Below are 23,809 nucleotides of genomic sequence, written 5' to 3' on the forward strand. Positions count from 1 at the left end.
GGCGTTTCTCATCCTCATTCGACCTGTCTTTAATCCTTCCATTATATTAATGACTGCATCCAGTATCTGGTCCATTTTAAAATCTGGAAATTATCTATTCTTTGTGCAATGCTTCACGGAAAGCTAGAGGAAATTACTCGAGCCAGGTCCGACATTCAACTAGATCATAGTTGATCTTCTACATCAATGCCGTTTTCCCTATGTTATCCCAGTATCCCTTGATATCTTTAACAACTAGAAATGTATCGATCTCTGCCCTAAACGTACTCAATAACTAAGCCTCCACAGCCCTTTGGAGTTGAGAATCATATACTTTAACAGATTGCATAAAGTTCAGTTTGGGGATCCCTGTATTAGCATTCAAGCTGTGTGAAGCTGTCTGATGTGAAAGGCTTCTAAAGGGTGTTTGTTTCTTGGAGGAGGAGATCCTGGTGAATCAGGTGTCTGCTGCCTTGAAAAATAACCTCGTGGAAACATTAATTTCCTTCAGCTTTCGTGAAGCATTGCACAGTGACACACTGAATAGAGGACTCAGTGATTTTCACATTTTAAAATGGACCAGATTCTGGATGCAGTCGTTAATATAATGGAAGGATTAAAGACAGGTAGAATGAGATGAAAAGCGCTAGTAGCAAATCCACAGTCTCTTGACCCCAAACAATGTCGTTATGCACGTGACCTACAATAGTTGCTCATGGTTCAGCATGTTTAAGATTCCAGTCAGACAGTTGTTGGAAATACGAGATGACTTTCTGAATATCTCCACTTAAGGCAGGAAGCAGTAGCTTTAACACCAGAGAGTATAGTTCTCAATCTGCCTCTCACAATACCTGTATATTAGACAGTTGTTTGGAGACCTCAATGTATTCACCACTGAGGGAAGCAATCTGTGCAGCGTATAACTACGCCCGATCTAGCTGTCACTGTAGCCACATGGCTCAAGTTTGCAATGAAAATCGAGAAAAGTCATCTATCCAGCAATCAGGAGTGGGATTCTCCCAGAAAAATTCTGAGTGTCAAATTCATGTAGAGACTAGAGTGAATCCCATTGGTTTTTCAGCAGAACTTTCAAAGTGAATCTCCTGCAATCTGTGCATCACAGAGTGCCGTAGCATGAATCTTGCTAAAAATCTGTGGGCAAGGCCCACTCCCACTGGAGAGGCCAACAGCACAGTGCTGAGCGGGAACCCCCCGCTCCATGTCCAGCCTTGATTGCTGGTCTCCCTTCCTCTTTCACTGATCTCAAAGTACATAGTGGCAGTGGGATCCTCCACTGATCTAGACCCACCCCTATAGACCCTGCCCCTTGGCACTACCTGATGCCCTGTGGGCAGTGCCAAGTTGCCCCCGGGCATTGCTGCTTTGCCCCTTGGGCAGTGTTGGGGGATGGTGGCACTACCTCCCTTTCCTTTTTCCCCAAACCTCAGTGGGGAGGCCTCCAAATGTTTCTTCATTGGGAGGGTAAACCTCACCATGGACTGTTGGGCCAAATGGCCTGTTTCCATGTTGTAACTTTTGTGTATTTCTATATTGTCAAGTCTCAGAGTGTGAAAGAGTTACCAACAAACCAAACTGAGCTGTCACTTCATTGACTGAGCAGTGGTGAGCATGCAGTTTCACACAAACCATTAGTACTATTTTGGAGGATGTATCAAGAGTTCCCAGAAGGATTTGGAGGAAGAGCTCAAAGACTGAGTGATGATGGAGCTGGCCTGTCTTGTGTTGACCTTGGGAAGTATAATTTTAGCCATTTGACCGAAAAAGGAAAATAGTGTACAACACTGAGCTCATGTAATCCTTTGGCTTCATATTCTCTCTACCACCACCTTCCATCGGGATAAAGACACAAAAGCCTGAGATCACGTACCAACAAACTCAAGAACAGCTTCTTCCTTGCTGCTGTCAGACATTTAAATGGACCTACCTCACATTAATTTAATCTTTTCCTACACCCTAGCTGTGACTGTAACACTACATTCTGCACTCTCATTTCCTTCTCTATGAATGGTATGCTTTGTCTGTATAGCGCACAAGAAACAATACTTTTCACTGTACATTAATACATGTGACAATAAGTCAAATTTTTAAAAGGTTTTAATGCAAAAGAGAGCATTTTTAGTGCACTGCAGAGTTTCTGCAGGATTTTAAGACTGGAGGAGGATATGGACATAGAGAGGACTGAGTCAGTGGATGGATTTGAAAATGAGGTGTTAGTTTTCAAATTGAGCTGATGCTGCAGCGGGTGGCAGTGTAACACAATGCTGGATGAACTGGACTTGCTGCAAATTTTGGATATGCTCAAATGTACAGAAGGTGGAAGATGGGAGGCTGACCAGGAGAGCATTGGAATAGTTAACGTCTAAAGTTAAAGTTTATTTATTAGCCACAAGTAAGACTTACATTAACACTGCAATTAAGTTACTGTGAAATTCCCTGAATCACCACACCTGTTCAGGTCAATGCACCTAACCAGCACGTCTTTCAGAATGTGGGAAGAAATCGGAGCACCCGGAGGAAATCCACGCAGACACGGGGAGAACTTGCAAACTCCACACAGACGGTGAACCAAGCGGGGAACTGAACCCGGGCTTTTGGTGCTGTGAGAACCAGTGCTAACACAGGGCTTCCTTGCTGTCTAGATGCAGCAAAGACATGGATGAGAGTTTCAATGGCAGATAGGATGAGGCACCCATATTAAACTGTTTACACTGGAACTTCAGAAACAATAATGATCAGTTATGCTCCTCTCGAGTGCTGATGTTCCTGGAGAAAGACCTCTTACTCCGTTTCATGCTGGAGTCAATTGGAACTTTGGGTTCCAGATTTGATCCTGTGGCTTCATTATCTTCATCATTTCATAATCTTAACACAGCCTTTGAGAATCGGGGAAAACTGCTTATTTTCAAATGCTGAATGTGAACAGTTTTAAAAAGGTTTCTTAATGTGTTTTTCAATTCTAGTGCTTGGAACGAGCAATGAAGTTTACATTTGAAGAGTTCCACCTTTGGTATCAGTTTGCATTGTCCCTCATGGCTGCTGGCAAGGTAAATATTAATTAAATAAAACTCAATTGTGATGCATATTTTTAACTTGATTCAAATCAAATAAAATCATAATTACCAATATGGTATTAGCTGTATTATCCTGTTAGGTTTCCTCTGAGGGATTGCTGCACCTGTCAAAGATGCCATCTTTTGGCAAGTCTGCTTTCATAGGTAACCACAAAAGATCCCATGGTATTACTCACAGAAAAGCAGGAGAGTTCTCCAATCTCCTGACCAACATTTATCCTTCAATAAACTTCACTGAAGTAGTTATTATGGTTATTTATTTAATTGCTCTTTGGGGACCTTGACTATTGCATTTTCTACATTACAACAGTGATGTTTCAACAGCACTTCATTTGGCATAAAGCATTTTGGCACAAGAGATGCTTTAGAAGCACAAGTCTTCCTTTATCACTGCTAATTGTGGGAAAGTATAGCAAGGCCCCAGAAAAAGCAATGAGGTAATGAACACCAAGTCTGCTTTAGCTGATGCTTGACAGATGAATACTAGTCAGGACCCTGGGAAGAACTCGCCTTGTCTTTGAATGTGCCACTGGGATCTTTTACTCCTGCCTGAGAAGCTCACAAGAGTCTTGGATTTAACACCTCATCTGAAAGATTGCACCTGAATGATTTTGACCTGTGCTGTATACCAAATATGGTATGTGGAACTGAAGCTTCTGGCTGTTAGTGACTTAACTGGCTGGGATCCAGAAGGAGAAAGGAAATGAAAATATATATTGAGGCTGTTAGATCTGTGAATTATTTTAGAATGAGAGTGTTTTTCCATCATTTCTTTAGTCTGCTCGGGCAGTGAGGGTACTGAGAGAATGTATAAGGCTGAAACCAGATGACCCCACAATTCCACTTCTCGCGACCAAGTTGTGCATCGGAACTCTTCACTGGGTAAGTCATGCAAATTCTCTTTTCTCAGTTCCCCCCTTGACCTTCCTATCCCAACAACCCCTCCAGCCCGACAACCCTTCTGGATCTCTGTGCTACCCTATGTCTGCCCTCTCACCTACCCCAGATTTTCAGCAGCTCACCATTCACACCTGCTCCATCAGTTGCCTTTGCTCTAAGCTCTGGGATTCACTCCTTCAAGCCCTGGGCCCTTCTCTCCTCCTCCAACACATGTTGCCACAAAGTTTTGATCACCTGCCCGAATATTATTTGGTTTAGGATCAAACTCTGTCCGATGAGGCTCCTGTGAAGCATCTTGGGATAGTTCACTATATTAAGGTGCAATATACATGCAAATGGTTTTATCCTTCAGAGTGCCTTCATATTGCTACACTCCATCCTACTGCATCTCTACATCAGTGCCTTCCTCTGACCCCTCACCGTTCACTTTGAATATCCTTCCTTTTTCATGCTCCTTTGTATCACCTGTCACAAATAAGGAGGTGATAGTCTAGTGATATTATCATTAGATTATTATCCAGAAACTCAGCAAATGTTCTAGGGACCCAGGATCGAACCCCTCCATGGCAGGTGGTGGAATTTGAATTTAATGGATGGCACAGTGATTGGCATTGCTGTCTCACAGCTCCAGGGACCTGGGTTAAATTCTGGCCTCAGGTCATTGTTTTTGTGGAGTTTGCACCTTCTCCCCATATCTGCGTGGGTTTCCTCTGGGTGCTCCTGTTTCCTCCTACAATCCAAAGATGTGCGGGTTAGGTTGATTGGCCATGCTAAATTGCCCCTTAGTGTCAAGGGGTTTCGGAGGGTAAGTACATGGGGTTGCAGGGATAGAGCCTGGGTGGGATTGTTGCTGGCGCAGACTTCGATGGGCTATTTCTGTACTGTAGGGATTCTATGATTCCACTTTGGATACTAGTCAGTTTTTGATTTCCTCTGTACTCAGTATCAATCACCACTCCTGTCTCGAACGTTAATACTTTATTCCCCACACTTCAGGTGGCCAAGTTCCACTATTTGCTGCCCCAACAAGCACCCGTACCTTCCCCTCCTCGCAAACAATTCCCGGAAAAGCCACACTGTTCTCTTTACACCGCAGGATTCTTCCGTTACCTTCTCAACAACCTGTTCCCCGCTTGCCAAAGATTTTGAGAAATTGTAAGCCCCATCCCCCGAAACCCTTATACTCAATCCAATGCATCCACAGTTTATCCTGTCTGTACCGCATCACTTCCCATCGCAGGCTTGAGCCTTCCTCATTTTATCACACACCATCCCATTGCTGCTACACCCTGACCTCCCACCAGTGCTATTGACTGCTCCCACAATTCCTTTGACTGTACTGATTTGCTGAACTGTGCGGTACTGCGGTTACAATTACAAGTGGCACCCCCCATCCAAAGAACAGGGCAAATCGGGAGTGAGAAGCAGGGGAGGGATTGACGAGAAATGTTTTTGGAGATTTGCCCTTCCTAACAAAACTTTGGATCAGAATTGAAATGTGCACAGCTGGTGTTTTATAGGCAGTGAGTTGCATTGTGACAGTAATGTGCATTCTGTCTGAAGTTTCTGTTATTTCAGAACCCTTTGTAAAGCAGAGCATTGAGCTGTGTGGCAGGTCTGAACTGCTCAGCATTCTGTGAAAGCAGCATTGTTAGACTGAAGCTCATTAAGTTGCAGACAGTGTTGTCACTAGCGTTTCAGCGCAGAGGGCCAAGGCCCTTAGAACATAGGTGGTATCGCTGGCTCTCAAATCAGCACTTTTTGATTATTCTTCCTCACTACCTTGAGCTGATACTCAGAATAAAGCTCTCCTTTCGATCAGGAAACCAAAACCAAGCCACATTGGGAAGGGCAAATAAGATGATCACGAACAAATTCAGATGGATGCAGTGACAAGCTCCAAGTTTTCTAATTGTTTAATACAGACGTGCAGATAAACATGTTGCCTGTTGTGGGACTGTGAGTACATACATGCCGTGTTTGATCCCAGGCTGATGCTGAGTGAGCTGATCTTGACTGTGGAAAAATTTCAACTGCCTGAGGTATGATGTGTTTAGTCTCCTAGGATGGAACGTCAGTCTCCCATGCATCACTTTCAACAGTCCAAGAGAACTGCCCATTTGAAATCCCTTGGTGCAGCCACCATACCCTCTTTGTTCTATAACATTACCCCACCTCCTCACGCACCCTCTTCACAGGAACATAATGTCACAACCAGAAATGGCCTGGCTGGTGAAATCCCACAGTCGAAGTTGGTGTACAATATGTCTGTTTTCCACCCATAAAATGGATGAAACACAGACCAATTTCTTTCCCAGTGTGTCCTCCTCCTCGGGCAGTCCTTTTTGATCAAGAAATCTTGCATCCACTCCAGGTCAGTGGCTGATATGCCCAGTGCACAATCTGCAGACTCTGCTGTGAGCAGAGTAAATGGTGTTTGTAGGTCAGACAAATGAGCTGTCTGGGAGCTTGGTGCTTCCTCCAAATTTGTGCAGCTTCCCTTCTGTATGTTGACAAAGTCCCTGGTTGGATTCAGTGACTTAGAGTCATACAGGTTTACAGCACAGAAACAGGCTGTTCGGCCCAACAGGTCCATGCCGCTCCTTTTTTTAACTCCTAAGCTAGTCCCAATTGCCCACCTTTGACACATATCCCTCTATACCCGTCTTACCCATGTAACTGCCCAAACACTTTTTAAGAGACAAAATTGTACCCACTTCTACTACTGCCTCTGGCAGCTTGTTCCAGACACTCACCACCTTTTGTGTGAAAAAATTGCCCCTCTGGACCCTTTTGTATCTCTCATCTTTCACCTTAAACCTATGCCCTCTGGTTTTAGACTCCTTTATCTTTGGGAAAAGATGTCAACTATCTAGCTGATCTATGCCCCTCAGTATTTTATAGACCTCTATAAGATCACCCCTAAGCCTTCTACGTTCCAGAGAAAAGAATCCCAGTCTATCCAGCCTCTCCTTATAACTGAAACCATCAAGTCCCAGTAGCATCCTAGTAAATTTTTTCTGCACTCTTTCTAGTTTAATAATATCCTTTCTATGATAGGGTGACCAGAACTATACACAGTATTCCAAGTGTGGCCTTACCAGTGTCTTGTACAGCTTCAGTAAGACGTCCTAACTCCTGTATTCGGTGTTCTGACCAATGAAACCAAGCATACCAGATGTCTTTTTCCCCACTCTGTCTACCTGTGACTCCACTTCCAAGGAGCTATGAACATGTACCTCTAGATCTCTTTGTTCTATAATTCTCCCTAACGCCCTACCATTAACTGAATAAGTCCTGCCCTGGTTTGATCAACCAAAATGCATCACTTTGCATTTATCTAAATTAAGCCCCATCTGCCATTCGTCAGCTCACTGGCCCAATTGATCAAGATCCGTTGCAATCCTAGATAACCTGCTTCACTGTCCACTGTGCCACCAGTCTTGGTGTTATCTGCAAACTTACTAACCATGCCTACTAAATTCTCATCCAAATCATTAATATAAATGACAAATAACAGTGGACCCAACACTGATCCCTGAGGCACACCACTGGTCACAGGTTTCCAGTTTGAAAAACAGCCCTCTGAAACCACCCTCTGGTTTCTGTCATCAAGCCAATTTTGTATCCATTTGGCTACTTCATCCTGGATCCCATGAGATTTAACCTGAATCTTCCCAGATAAGTATTATGCATTTTGGTCAGTCTCCAGCCAGGGTCTCCCGTAAGTCGGCAGAGATGTTTGATCCCTTCGGGATTGCTTTGAGGACATTCCTAAAGCATTTCCATTGTCCTCCCGAGAGTCTCCTGCTGGGAGTTCAGAGTAGTGGTTCAGCAGTCTGGTGTCAGAATGACATTTTGCCCAGTGGAGCTGGATTGGACGATTAGTGTGTCAAAGCTGGGTAAGTTGGTTTGGAAGAGGACACTGCTGTTGGTACTGCCTTTCTTGCACCAGATTTGGAGAATTTTGGAAAGACATTGTTGATGATACATCTTCAGTGTTTTGAGATGTCTGCTCTCGTCTCTCAAACAGACATCAGTGCTGCCTGGTAAACCTGGATCTTACTCTCAGATTTGAGATCTTGGTCCTTCAATACTCTTTTCCCCTGAAGGTTAAGCTGGCACATCGGAGGCAATGCTGAATTTTGTTGTCCCTGTCTATCTTTGTTGAGAGGACGGTAAATGTAATCCAGGATCTCACCATTCATCCTAATCAATAGGGGAAGGTGTTTGCTATGGGGGCTGGTTGGAAATTAGTTTTCCATGGGTTGGTGAACGGTCCTGGTTTTCATCTGCTTTTGAGGAGTTGCCAATGACCGGGAGCTCGATTCTGAGTGAGTGCACTCACACAAGAGCATCGTCTGTAGCTCTGTGACTGGGGTTGGAGTGGTTTTGGTTTTGGATTAGAGGCAGTGTAAGTTGAACAGTTTCTGATTGTGTAGATTATCTCCCTGGGATCAGGTGCAGTATTTAGTGAGGAAAATGGAGAAGAGAATTAACACAACATTGTTTAACCCTGGTTTTCACTGAGATACGCATCAAGTGTGTCCAAATAGCATCTAATGAATGTGGCTGTCACCAAGTGCCAGGATATCCGTGCAGCCATACCATATCAGATGATTTGATATTTCTGGGATATTAGAACCTGGGCTAGAGGGTAGAAATTGACCAGCTCTTCCTGCTGTTATTTGGAATTCAATGCCCTCTGCAAGGAAGTGTGAGAATGTTGGGAATGTGAACAAGATCGAGCTTGACGGTGATGCTCACCCATCTCCCTCCATCCCTGCGCCTATTACATTTTTGTGGAGTTGGAACTACAGGCTGGCCAGTGCCTATGACATGTACCAAATCCAGAATCACTGCTTTCTGGAGAAGGTCGGGCAGATGTTGTTCCATTGAAATATCTGAGAGGTCACAGGTTCTGCAGGTCCCTTTAGTCCATTTCTGAAGATAGGTAAGAGAATAAAGTTGGCCAGAGGTTGGTATTTTCCGCATTGGCACAGTGCAAAGTGTATCAGTAACAGTGAAACTAATCACTATTTAATTAGTTGCTTTAAGCTAGTGCCATTGAGAGGGATACAGAGGAAAATGGTTAATGCAATGAAATATTAATAAGTTACTGAATAAAACACCTGGACTGATGTTATAATTGGATATACATCCTTTAATTTATGATAATAAATGACTTCTGTCTTGTGTCATTTGCAGCAACAATTTAATTAACTCCTGGGATTAAGGAAACAGTTCAAATATTTCAAACCATAATTTTAGCTTTCAAATGACATGCAAAAGCTTTCCCCCTCATTAATTTTTGCCTTTTCCTTCCTTAGCTGGTTGCCTTAATCTTCCATCTGAATCAGAGCATTGAAGGTTCAAGCCCTACTCGAGAGCTTGAACAGACAGTCCAGGCAGGTACTCCAGTGCAGTACTGAGGGAGTGCTGCACTGGTCAAAGTGCCATTCTTCAGGTGACATGTTTAACCAAAGTCCTGTTTGCTGGTCTGGATCATGGTGCTCTGTTCAGATGAGAGATGGGAGCCCGCTTGATAATGTGATTATCTTCATCTTCACTGCCTTAAACAACTGACTAAGAATAAAATTGATCAGGTTATTTATACCATTATTGGCTGTGGGATCTTGTGTGCAATTTAGTTGACACAATTGATCTTTAGAATCCCTATAGTGCAGAAGGAAGCCATTTGACTCATCAAGCCTCCACCTACCACAATCCTACCCATGCCCTGTCCCCATAACCCCATGTATTTACCCCAGCTGGTGCCCCTGACACTACGGGGCAGTCCACCTAACCCGCACATCTTTGGGACTGTGGGAGGAAACCGGAGCACCCAGAGGAAACCCACACAGACACGGAGAGAACAAGCAAACTCCACACAGACAGTGACCCAGGCCGGGAATTGAACCCGGTCCCTGGCGCTGTGAGGCAGCAGCGCTAACTGCTGTGCCACCATAACCAGGCGGAACGTAACCACTGCTCCTCAAAGTTCGCTGTGAGCATAAAATTTTGAGCTATTTTGAAAGATGTAATAAACGACCAAAGAGTATGTTTCTTGGGGGTGGGGTGGAGGGGGTGCAAATCTCAGAACATCTTGTTCAACTTCAGCTCTGAAATCTAAATGAGGAAAACAATGAGAAACAAATGCTCAAGCTGTAATTAAACAGCATAAAAATAAGCTTAAATGTTTACTTATATGACTTTGAATTCATCGGGGTACGTTTGAACATAGCTCCAACTAAACCCTCAACAAAGAGTTTGCTGCTTTGTTGCCTAATTTTACATCTCTGCAGAATGGATGGTAGTTAGAATAATAGCACACTGAAGACCTCCTGTGTTCATGAGATCAGTGGGCATGTGAAACTGAACACTGTGAAGATCATATGGGTCACAAAAGCTCCCTGGGCTGTGTTGAGTTTACTGACCTCAGACAGACAGCAGTAAAGCTTATGAAAAGAAATTTGCAAGGTCAATCAGGATTATCAATTTGTTAACAGCTAAATTAGAAAGAAAAGCAGAGTTAAGGCTCACATAGGCTCTTAAAAACAGATGCCAACAATAATATGAAACAAAAGGGTTGTGTAGATTTGTTGTGTAATTACTTGGCGTCAGCCTGCATAGTCAAGGAAGAGGATAGTGTTCTGGACATTCTTAGGAAATCCATAATAAATCAAGGACTTGAACATATAAAGTTACTGTAAGCAAGAAAACAGTATTGGAAAAAAATAATGACTGTCAAATCCTCAAGATCTGATGTTTTCCACCCCATCATTTTAAAAGCTGTAGGTGAGGAAATTGCTTGTGCTATATAGCCATAATCTTCCAAAGCTCCTGTCGATTCTGGAACAACTCCTTTCGATTAGAAAACTGCACATATAATTCCTTTCTTTAAGAAAGATGAGGCAGAGAAAAACCAGGAGATTGTGGACCTGTAGGTCTAACATTCCTTCAGAATCTACAGAATCCATACAGTGCAGGAGGAGTCTATTTGGCCCATCGAGTCTGCACTGACCCTACGAAAGAGCACTCTACCCTGCCCCCTGTTCTATCCCCATAACCCTGCACAATAAGCATGGCCAATCACTTGACCCACACACCTGTGGGAGGAAACTGAGCACCCAGAGGAAAGCCACGCAGACAGGGGGAGAATGCAAAAACTCCACGCAGTCACCCAAGCCTGGAATCGAACCCAGTGCCCTGGAGCTGTGAGGCAGCGGTGTTAATCAATGTGCCGCTCCAATTTCTGGGGAAGTTATTGGAAACTGTAAATAAAGACAGTGACAGAGCACTTATAATAATTCCCACTGATCAGAGAGAGTCAACATAGATTAAGAACATAAGAAATAGGAGCAGGAGTAGGCCATCTAGCCCCTCGAGCCTGCCCCGCCATTCAATAATATCATGGCTGATCTGTCGTGGCTCAGTTCCACATTCCCGCCCTCTCCCCATAACCCTTAATCCCCTTGCCTATCAAAAACCTATCAACCCGCGTCTTAAATATATTTAGCGAGGCAGCCTCCACCACTTCAACGGGCAGAGAATTCCAGAGATTCACCACCCTTTGAGTGAAGAAGTTCCTCCTCAACTCCGTTCTAAACCGTGCCCCCCTTTATCCTGAGGCTGTGCCCTCTAGTCCTACTGTCCTTTCTGAGCAGGAAGAGCCTCTCCACCTCAATCCTATCCATCCCATTCAACATCTTATACGTCTCAATGAGATCTCCCCTTATTCTTCTAAACTCCAACGAGTACAAGCCCAGTCTACTCAGCCTCTCCTCATAGTTCAACCCCCTCAACTCCGGAATCAGCCTAGTAAACCTCCTCTGCACTCCCTCCAAGGCCAAAATATCTTTGCGTAAGTGCGGCGACCAAAACTGCACACAGTACTCCAGCTGCGGCCTCACCAGTGCCCTATACAGCTGCAGCAAGACCTCCCTACTTTTATATTCAATCCCCCTCGCTATGAAGGCCAGCATCCCATTAGCCTTCCTGACCACCTGCTGCACTTGCAGGCTGGGTTTTTGCGACTCATGCACAAGGACCCCGAGGTCCCTCTGCACCGTCGCATGCTGCAGTTTTTCGCCCCGTAAGTAATAGTCCTTCCTACCATTATTCCTACCAAAGTGGACCCCCTCACATTTGCCAACATTAAATTCCATTTGCCAGTTCCTGGCCTATTTGCCCAGCCTATCTAGATCCTTTTGCAGACTCTCCACACCCTCCGCACAATTTGCCGTTCCACCAATCTTGGTGTCATCAGTAAATTTCGATACCATATGCTCGGTTCCCTCCTCCAGATCATCTATATAAATGGTGAATAGCTGAGGCCCCAGCACCGACCCCTGGGGCACTCAACTAGTCACCAACCGCCAATCCGAATAGCACCCATTGACCCCCACTCTCTGCCTCCTATTTGACAGCCAATCCTCTATCCACGCTAACACCCTACCCCCAACTCCATGCCCCTTGACCTTCTGCAATAACCTCTTGTGAGGCACCTTGTCAAACGCCTTCTGAAAATCAAGAAAGACCACATCCACCGGCTGTCCTCTATCCACCGCCCTAGACACATCCTCATAGAACTCCAATAAATTTGTCAGACACAACTTCCCCTTAACGAAACCGTGCTGCGTCTACTCTACCAAACAATTCTCCTCAAGATGCCTCACTATTTTTTCCTTGATCACGGATTCTAACATTTTTCCTACAACAGAAATTAAACTAACCGGCCTATAATTCCCCGCCTTTTGCCTGCCACCCTTCTTAAACAATGGCGTAACATTAGCCGTTTGCCAATCTTCCGGCACTTCCCCGGAATCCAATGACGTTTGGAAAATAATCACCAAGGCATCCACTATCACCTCCGCCATTTCCTTCAGAGATCTTGGATGCATTCCATCCGGTCCTGGGGACTTGTCCACAGTCAGTCCCTCCAGTCTGTCGAGCACCACCTCTCTAGTAACAATAATGACATTCAGGCCCTCCACTCCTACCATCTTTCCATCGCTAACACCCGGCAAATTATTCACGTCCTTCTCCGTGAAGACCGAAACAAAAAAGTTATTCAGGGCCTCAGCCATTTCCCCATCCCCTACCACTAAGTCCCCCCTCTCATCCTCTAAGGGTCCAACGTTCACCCTAGCCAGCCTCTTCCTTTTTATGTATTTATAAAAACTCTTGCTATCCTTTTTTATATTAAGCGCTAGCCCAGCTTCATAGTTTATCCTACCCTTCTTTATCAATTTCTTTGTCATTCTTTGTTGACATTTAAACCTCTCCCAATCCTCTTCTCGCCCACTACTCTTAGCTACTCTAAACGCATCCGCTTTTAATTTAACACTTTCCTTCACCTCCTTCGTTATCCACGGCTGATTACCTCTCCTCCTCCAATCCTTTTTAACCATCAGAATAAATTTCTGCTGAGCACCAAGAAAGATCTCCTTAAAGATCCTCCACTGCTCCTCAGCAGACCTACCTTCCAACACACTCCCCCAATCAACATTCGCCAATTCCTCTCTCATCCTACCATACTTGCCTCTGTTCAAACAAAGGATGCGTGTCCGGGAGCCCACTTTCTCCTCCTCCATCTGCATCAGAAACTCCACCATACAATGATCACTCTTCCCAAGAGGATCCTTCACCACAAGGTCCCTAATTCTACCCGCCTCATTACATAACACCAGATCCAAGATAGTTCGCTCCCTCGTCGACTCCAACACACACTGTTCGAGGAAACTATCCCGGCAGCATTCCAAGAACTCCTCCTCAAGCCCACCACGTCCAACATGGGTCAACCAATCAATATGTAGATTGAAATCCCCCATAATTACCGCCGTCCCATTCCTGCACGCCGCACTTATTTGCGCGTTAACAGCCCGCCCCACCTCCAGATCGTTATTCGGGGGCCTATAAACGACACCCACCGGCGTCTTCCTCCCTTTGCTGTTCCTAATCTCCACCCACAACAATTCCACGTTCTGCTCTTTGGCTCCTATATCATCCCTTACTACCACCCTGATGTTATCCTTAATCAGCAGAGCTACGCGCCCCCCCCTTTTTCCTCCTGTCTATCCTTCCTAAACACTTGATACCCCTGGACATTCAGCTCCCAGTCCCTGTCACCTTGCAGCCACGTCTCTGTAATGGCCACCAGATCATATCCATTTGTGCTGATCTGCGCCACCAGCTCATCCACTTTATTCCGAATGCTTCGTGCATTCAGATAAAGTGCCTTCATCCCAGCCTTCACCTGTACCCTATTTGCCAGAACACCACCAACCATACTCACACCCCCTACTCCCTTTATTATTGGGACATCCTCGGCCTCTTCCCTTACCTGCACCCTCTTCTTTACTTTAGATCCCGTAATGTCACCTACCCTCGCACCCTCCCCCCCTCCTAATTAGTTTAAAGCCCTAACTACAGTCCTATTTACACGATTCTCCAGGACTCTGGTCCCAGCACGGTTCAGACCAATCCCATCCCACCTGAACAGGTCCCACCTACCCCAATACTGATGCCAATGCCTCATAAATTCAAACCCATTCCTCCCACACCAATCCCTGAGCCACCCATTCACTTCCTTAATCTTATCAACCCTACGCCCGTCTGCACTCGGTTCAGGCAGTAGTCCAGAGATAACCACCTTGTCGGTTCTACTTTTTAATTCCATTCCCAGCTTTTCAAACTCCCTCCCCAGATCCTCAGTTCGCATTTTGCCTACGTCGTTGGCACCCACATGTACAACAACGACCGGATTCTCACCCTCCCACTCCAGGTTCCTCTGCAGCCCAGATGCAACATCCCGGACCCGAGCACCAGGCAGACAACACACCCTTCTGTGCACTTGGTCATTGTGACAAAGGACAGTGTCAATACCCTTAACCACACTATCCCCAATTACTACTGCGTTCCTTTTCACCTTCTCTTTGCCTATGACCTGTGTCTGCATCACTGTACCGTGTGCAGTTTGCTCACCAACCTCACCACCCTCGTTCTTGTCCACACTGAAAGCAAGAACCTCAAACCTGTTATGCAGATTGAGAGGCTGAGGCATTTGGTCCCCACCCTCCTTCCTCCGGTCCCCACCCTCCTTCCTCCCCGCAGCCCCCTCCTGTTCCTGACCCTTAGAGTTAGCCAGTCTGGGGGGGTGGATGTCTCTTGCACCCCATTATCAATGGCACCCTCCCTCCCCCTGATGAGCCTCAGTGTCTGTAGCTCAGAGGCCAGCTCATCTACCTTGAGCTGGAGCTCCTCCAGCAACCAGCACTTACTGCAGACATGGTCACTGGGAAGGACCCTGGGGTCCACCAGCTCCCACATCATACAGAAACCACACATCACATGCCCCTCCATTATTCCCTGTAGTAATATTGAATTCAGAAAAGGAATGCCATGTCTAACAAATGTAATTGAATTTTTCAGGAAGAAAGTATTGGACAGGGGAAGTCCATGGACTGAGTTTATAAGGACTTCCAGATGACATTTGATAAGGGTCTATATAAGAAACAGTTTTCAAAAATTAAAGCTCATGGAATTGAAGGAAAATGGTTAGGGGATTAGTTTGGTGCTACAAGACAATGTATGGAAAGTGAATATACATATACAGTCAAAATGGAAGGAACTGCCTAGTGGAGTCACATGGGAACTATGCTGGACCACAACTATTCATTATATTTATAAATGACTTGGATAATAAGTTTGCCATTGGTACCAGGATCGATGACACAGTGAGTAATATAAAAAAAGCATAAATTTACAAAGCAACATTGATAAAGTGTGGCAAAAGAATTCCTACATCGTTAAGTGTGAGGTTATTCATTTTAGGCCAGAAAAGGACAGATCCACCAATTGGGCGGGGGGGAGGGGGGGGCTAATCTTAAAAATCAAAGGTAGGCCATTGAACTAAAGCATTGTGAAAATTTGAAAAATTGTCCCACAAAAAACTAGACGTGCTAACTCAGTTAATCATTTTAATTCTGAGATTGAGATACTTTTGCTAGCCAAGTGTATTTAGTGATTTAGGGTCAAGGCAGCCACGATGACATTAAATGGTGGAACAGGCTTGAGGAGCTGAATAGCTTCCTAAGTTTTTAAGGCTGAGTGAGAAAGAGCAAATTAGGCTCATGGTCTCTGGAGTTTAGAAAAATGAACAGCAATCTCATTGAAACATACAGACAGCATGGTGGCACAGTGGTTAGCACTGCTGCCTCACAGGACCAGGGACCCGGATTTGATTCCCGGCTTGGGTCACTGTCTGTGTGGAGTTTGCACGTTCTCCCCATGTCTGCATGGGTTTCCTCCGGGTGTTCCGGTTTCCTCCCACAGTCTGAAAGATGTGCTGGTTAGGTGCATTGACCATGCTGAATTTTCCCTTGTGTATCCAAACAGGCGCCAGAGTATGGCAACGAGGGAACTTTCACAGTAACTTCATTGCAGTGTTAATGTAAGCCTACTTGTGACTCTAATAAATAAACTTTATAAATAAATTTTGATGGGCCATGAGAGGGTGAATGCTGACAGATTTTAATGCTAAGGTGGGATGCTGAGAAAATGGCTGAGGCATTGAACAGATATTTTGTGTCAGTCTTCACCGTGGAAGGCACAAATAACATGCCAAAAATTGATGACAGGAAGGCGATGGTAGGTGAGATCCTAGAAACTATTATCGCGAAAGAGGTAATGTTGGACAATCTAATGGAGCTAAAGGTTGACAAGTCTCCTGGTCCTGATGGAATGCATCCCAGGGTACTAAAAGAGAACGTGGGAGAAATAGCAAATACACCAGTGGTAATTTAACATAATTCGCAGGACTCTGGGGTGGTTCCCGCAGATTGGAAAACAGCAAATGTGACGCCACTGTTTAAAAAAGGAGGTGGACAAAAGGCAGGTAAGTATAGACTGGTTAGCTTAACTTCTGTATTAGGGAAAATGCTTGAATCTATCATCAAAGAAGAAATAGCGAGACACCTGGATATAAATTGTCCCATTGGTAAGACACAGCATGGGTTCATGAAGGCCAGGAGGTGTTTGAGTCATTTGGTGGAGTTCTTTGAGAACATTCCATGTGTAGTGGACAATAGAGAACCTGTGGATGTGGTGCATCTGGATTTCCAGAAGGCATTTGACAAGGTGTCACACCAAAGACTGCTACGTAAGATAAAGGTGTATGGTGTTACGGGTAATGTATTAGCATGGATAGAGGATTGGTTAACTAACAGAAAGCAAAGAGTGGGAGTAAATGGTGTTTTTCTGGTTGGTGATCAATAATGTGCCTCAGGAATCAACGTTAGGATTGCAATTGTTTACCATTTACATAGATGATTTGGAATTGGGGACCAAGTGTAGTGTGTCAAAATTCACAGATGACACTAAGAGAGGTGGAAGAACAAAGCATGGAGAGGACACTGAAAGACTGAAAAGGGATATAGATAATCTAAGTGAGTGGGCGTGAGTCTGGCAGATGGAGTGCAATGTTGATAAATGTGAGGTAATCCATTTTGGTAGGAATAACAGCAAAATGGACTATTACTTAAATGGTAAAAATTTGCAACATGCTGCTGTGCAGAGGGATCTGGGTGTCCTTGTGCAGGAATCTCAAGGAGTTGGTTTGCAGATGTAGCAGGTAATTAAGAAGGCGAGTGGAATTTTGTCCTTCGTTGCTAAGAGATGGAATTTAAAAACAGCGAGGTCGTGTTGAGGCTGTGTAAGGTGCTGGTGAGGCTACACCTGGAGTACTGTGTACAGTTTTGGTCTCCTGCCTTGAGAAAGGATATACTGGCACTGGAGGGGATGCAGAGGAGATCTGGTAGGTTGATTCCGGAGTTGAGACAATTGGCTTCTGAGGAGAGATTGAGTAGACTGGGGCTATTCTCATTGGAATTCAGAAGAATGAGGGGAGACCTTACAGGAACATATAAGATTATGAAGCGAATAGATAAGACTGAAGCAGGGAGGTTGTTTCCAGTGGTGGGTGAAACACGAACTAGGTGGCATGGCTTCAAAATGAGGGGAACCAGATTTAGGACTGAGTTGAGGAGGAACTTCTTCACACAAAGGGTTGTGAATCTGTGAAATTCCCTGCCCAGTGAAGCAGTTGAGGCTCCCTCATTGAATGTTTTTAAGGCAAGGATAGATACATTTTTGAACAGTAAAGGAATTAAGGGTTATGGTGAGCTGGCGGGTAAGTGGAGCTGAGTCCACAAAAAGATCAGCCATGATCTTACTGAATGGCGGAGCAGGTGTGAGGGGTCAGATGGCTGACTCCTGCTCCTAGTTCTTATGTTCTTATTAGATTAGCGTCCCTGAAACACAGGGTTGCAGTTTCAGCTAAAAAGCTGATTATTTAAGAATGAGATGAAGAGAAACTGTTTCGCTCAGAAGATTGTAAACCTTTGGGATTCTCTGCCTCAGAGAATTGTAGACACTCTATCGTTGAATAAATTAAAGTCTGGGATAGGCAGCTTTGTGGTTTCCCAGAGAATTCAAGAGATTTGGGGAGACGAATGGAGTTGAAGCCCGAGATCTGCCACGGCCATATTGAACATTGGAGCAAGCTTGACAGGACACATGATCTGCTCCTGCGTCTATCTTTTGCGTTCATGCGTGGGATTTTGTGGCCCTTCCTGCTTGTGGGATCTCCCTATCCCACCAAAGCTAAACCCCTGCAGCAGGGCACGTGAGCTGCATAAAACACCATGAACCTCAGCGGGACTGGAAGATTCTGCCAGCAACCAATGATGAACCACCTCTGCAGCCGGGAAACACGCCACGATGGGGGTGTGTGTGTAAAATCTTGGCTTCAGTGTTTCAAATTTTAAAATCTTAAGAAATCCCTGAGAAATATTGACACTGCGAAATTTTCCTTCGAACATTACTCCACCTCCAGGAACCCCTGGAGATATTTTGAATTTGCTATGTCACAGCGGTAGCATCACTGAATCACTGGGTTCAAATAAAAGTAAAATATTGCAAATGCTGAAAGTTTTAACTAAAAACTGAAACTGCTGGATAAACTCAGCAGCCTGGCTATGCCTGTAGAGAGATGGAGCTAATGTTTCGAGTCAATATGACCGTTTTACAAGTTTCCCCCAAAGATTTCAGCACTATAGGAACTTACTGTTTGTGGGACCTCTCACTATGCAAATTGGCTGCAGTCTTTGCCATCTTGCGACAATGATTATGCTTAAAAAGTACTCCATTAGCTTTAAAGTTCATTGGGACATCCTGATGTCTTGAGAGGAGCTATGTGAATGCAATTTGTTTTAAAATTAGTATTCTTTGTTGTAATTATTAATACTCCTGAAGTGCTTCATGCAATTACTAACATTGCAATGTCCCACAAACAGCAATGTGATTACGAATGAGTAATCTATTTTAATGATGTTGGTTGAAGACTCAGTATTGACCAGGGCACCAGGGAAAATTCTCTTGCTCTAGTTTGACATATTACCATTGGAATATTTTGCATTTACCTCACAGAGAAGACAGAGGCTGTGTCAAATGTCTCAACTGAAAGACAGCATCTCAAACAGTGCAGCATTGCCTCATACTGACAGGGAATGGGTATGAAGAGAAATTAGTGGGGAAAATAATTCAAATATACTTTGACAAATTGATTGCAGCACCTAATATTGACCAGGTGGCCAGCTCAGTGAAGAGATTAGTGTTGAATTTTATACCCATAGGGTACTGAATTGTGATTTAGCAATCTTAATGTAGAGAAATAAATTTGTAAGGAATTTGCAAAGTGGTGCAAGAATTATAGAATAGTTACAATGGGGCTTTAATTATCCAAATGTAGACTGGGATAGTAATAGTGCAAAGAGCAGAGGTGGGGGGCAAAGGTTCCTAGGACATGTTCAGGAAGATTTTCTGCAGCAATATGTCTCCAGTCCATTGGGAAAGGAGGCACTGCTGCCCCTGATTCTTGGGAATGAGGTGGGCCAAGAGGATCAAGTGTCAATCAGACAACATTTAGGGGACCAGTGATCATTGTACCATAAGGTTTAAGTTGACAATGGAATGGGGCAAGGAATAATCCAGAGTAAGAATAATTAACTTGGGGAAAGTTACACACCTATGATTGTGTGGCCAAATTCCCATCCGACTTGATTTTCAAGTTTGCTGATGACACCACCATAGTGGGTTGGATCTCAAACAATGAAAAGCCGGGGTACAGGAAAGAGATAAAGAATCTGGTGAGCTGATGCGATGACAATAATCTCTCTCTCAATGTCAACAAAATGAAGGAGATTGTCATCGACTTCAGGAAGCGTAGTGGAGGACCTTTCCCTGTCTACATCAATGGGGATGAAGTAGAAATGATCGAGAACATCAAGCTTTTAGGTGTCCACGTCATCAACAACCTGTTCTGGTCCTTCCATGCTGACACAATTGTTAAGAACGTCCACCACTTTGTCAGAAGACTAAGGAAATTCGGCATGTCCACTATGACTCTCCAACTTCTACAGATGCACCATAGAAAGCATTCTTTCTGGTTGTATCACAGCTTGGTATGGCTCCTGCTCTGTCCAAGACCGCAAGAAAGTACAAAGGGTTGTGAATGAAGCCCAGTCCATCACTCAAACCAGCTTCCCAACCATTGACACTCTACACTTACCGCTGCCTCAGAATAGCAGCTAGCATAATTAAGGACGCCATGCACCCCGGACACTCTCTCTTCCACCTTCTTCCATTGGAAAAAAGATACGAAAGTCTGAGGTCACGTACCAACCAACTCAAGAACAGCTTCTTCTCTGCCGCCGTCAGACTTTTGAACTTAATACCTTATATTAAGTTGATCTTTCTCTGCATCCTAATTATGAGTGTAACACTACATTCTGCACTCTGTCCTTTCCTTCTCTATGAATGGCACGCAAGGATCAAAACTTTTCATTATACTAATACATTTGACAATATAAATCAATTCAGAGCGGTAAGAATGGATCTGAGAAATTGGATTAGCGATTTTTTTAAACATAACCTTGTCTTTATTTTTGTTTCAGTTGGGAGAGGGCGAGCAATTTGCCAAGATGGTGACTGAGATGAGTGAGAAAGAACCTGAGTTTCGAGCCAAAGGCTTCTTAGCTCTTGGCTTAACCTACAGTCTCCAGGCCACAGATGGTAAGAGCACCGTAGAAAGCCACAAAACCTAGCAGTATGGTGTAACACTATCGTGCGATCCCCCATCTTGTATTCTCATTGTGATGAAATTGCAACTCTAACTCATTCTTTCCCAGGGCTGCAAAGTCACAAAGCCCTCTGCCTCTGCTTTTCCTACAACCTATCGCCATTCAACATCCAAACTTGGTGCCAGCAATCCTCCATTTTATTGACTGGGTGGTGTCCTACTCTGTGGCCTTTAACCCTTCACCTTGGATTCTTAATTTATCATTTACATCCCAGCTTTCACCATACCCATATATCAAACCAACTTGGAACATAAGGAAAGGGTTGAAGTTCCTTCTTTCATATTTAATGGACCAACAACATTCAACTTTTAAAATGATATCTCAATTGTGTCCACATAATATCCTAGAATAGTACTGTGCAGACAGAGCTATTTGGCCCATCGACAGCTCTTTCAAAGAGGAGTTCCACTCCCTCACTCTTTTGCCATATCACTGCCTTCTTTTTCTCCTTTAAAAAATTATTCAATTGCCTTTTAAAGGCTACTATTGAATTTTGGGGCCTCACTATATTTGTTCACAACTTAGATGGCAGGATAGAGAGCTGCGCTTGCAAGTCTGCTGATGACACAGAGATGGTCAGGATTGTGACTAATGTAAAAGGGAACATAATAGAGATATTAATAATTAAATGAATGAGGAAAACTGTGAACAATGGATTTCAGTATTCATGAGTGTGAGGTCATCCACTTTGGACCTAAAAAGGATAGAACAGAGTACTTTCTGAATGATAAAAGGCTCGAAGCAGTGCAACTCCAAAGGGATTTCTGGATCCATATACATAGTTCATTAAAATGGCATGAAGAGATACAAACAAAAATCAAAAAGGCTAATGGAATGCTGGCATTTTTATCTAAAGGACCAGACTATCAAGAGATTAGAAGTGATGTCCAGCTTTACAAAGCCCTGATTAGACCATATCTGGATATTGTAGTTCAGTTCTGGGCAGCACACTGTACAAAAATAATAGTGGTCTTGGAGAAAGTGCAGTGTATATTTACCAGAATGATATCCAGATTCTAAGGGTTAAATTCCAGGGATTGAATACACAAATTGGAGTCAGATTCCCTGGAAATTAGAACATTATGGGGTGATTTGATTGAAGTTTTCTGGACATTAAGGAGAATGTCAAGTCGATGACAATTTTCCTTGTTTGGGGAATTGAGGACTCAAGGACATAGCTTTCAGGAGTACAATTAGGAAACTCCTCTCCAGACAAAAGGTGGTAAAAGTTAAGAACTGTTTCTCACAAAAGGTAGTTGATGCTCAATCAGTTATTAATTTTAAATCTGAGATTGATAGGTACTTGTTAAGGTATTAAGGGCCCTGGAGCAAAGGTGAGTGTATGGAGTTAGGCCACAAATCAACTGTAACCATGTTAAATGACAGAAGCTTCTTTGTAAGTCTCCTGTTCCAATGAATCAGTATCAGGCAGTAGGTCCAAATCCTAACTACTAGATGAATTATTTTTCCCCCTCAGGTTGTCTCTGGTTCTTTTGCCAATGGCCTTACATCCGTGCCCTTTGGTTACTAACCACCTGGAAACAATTTGTTTTTATTTACTCTAAACCCTTATTTTTAAATGCTTTAAATCTCCTCTCAGCCCCAGCTTCTTCACTCTCACTATTGTGGAATTTACAATTGAAGAAAAGCTTGAGGCCCAAGTTACTCTGAAAAATTCAGGCTACACATAGCTGCATATTGTTCATACATTTTGTGGATATTTATATACATTCCATTCATGTGATGTCTCAAGTTCACCAAGCCCGTGAGGTTTCGCTATTAGTGTCAGACTTGACGTCTCATTCACCTGTTCCAGTAGACATCGGTCTTGACCTCCTCTGTCTCTTTAGTCTCTCAGACACACATCCTGCCATTCCAAATGTTATATCCATGCTAAACCCGGCAAGTTCTGAATCTTGCATTTCCCACCCCTTCACCTCCACGCCCTGAAGGCTTTACCTCTTGAACCACCACCCCACCCCCGCCTTCAAATTCTTGCAGTCCATGGTCTACATCTTGCAGTCACAAGTAGAGGATTGCCAGCTCAGGTTGGATGTATTGCTAGAGATTTCATCACATGATCTGCAATCTAAAACTGCTCCTCAGTCAACCGGCACAGTATCTTAGTGACTTGCAGCCTTCCCACGTCAATCAGAAAGTGAACAATCTCTGCGTTACTCAGTTGAATTATTCTTGACTGTCAGTCGCAGGGCCTTCTTGTACTTATCTCCAATATTTCCATCATGGTGTGGCACAGTGGTAGTGGATGCTGCCTCACAGCACCAGGGATCCATGTTCGATTTCTGGCTCGGGTCACTGTCCGTGTGGAGTCTGCATGTTCTCCCCATGTCTGCATGGGTTTCCTCCGGGTGCTCCAGTTTCCTCCCTCGGTCCAAAAGATGTTCTGGTTATGTGCATTGGCCATGCTAAATTCTCCCTCAGTGTAACCCGAACAGGCCCCAGATTGTGGCGACCAGGAGATTTTCACAGTAACTTCATTGCAGTGTAAATGTAAGCCTACTTGTGACTAATAAATAAAATTAACTTCATTTTTTACACCCCTCTGATTTTCTCAAAGATTTCTCACAGCAGTGTCCAGAAACGTACACTTTAATTCCTGGTGATGCCAGGATAATT

The 23,809-nt window shown here is 44.1% G+C and overlaps 1 protein-coding gene across 1 annotated transcript in view; it reads left to right on the forward strand.

Annotated features, from left to right (window-relative positions):
- Window positions 1-23,809, forward strand: part of ttc7b (tetratricopeptide repeat domain 7B) — a 277,583-nt gene that overhangs the window by 123,961 nt on the left and 129,813 nt on the right. The window contains exons 10-12 of the mRNA XM_080202203.1: window positions 2,961-3,044; window positions 3,849-3,953; window positions 20,987-21,104. Of these exons, the coding sequence (XP_080058329.1) occupies window positions 2,961-3,044; window positions 3,849-3,953; window positions 20,987-21,104 (307 nt within the window). The remainder of the gene's footprint in view (window positions 1-2,960; window positions 3,045-3,848; window positions 3,954-20,986; window positions 21,105-23,809) is intronic.

Source organism: Carcharhinus amblyrhynchos, chromosome 14 (assembly GCF_965287045.1).
Source record: "Carcharhinus amblyrhynchos chromosome 14, sCarAmb.v2.hapA, whole genome shotgun sequence".
Classification (NCBI taxonomy): Eukaryota; Metazoa; Chordata; class Chondrichthyes; order Carcharhiniformes; family Carcharhinidae; genus Carcharhinus; species Carcharhinus amblyrhynchos.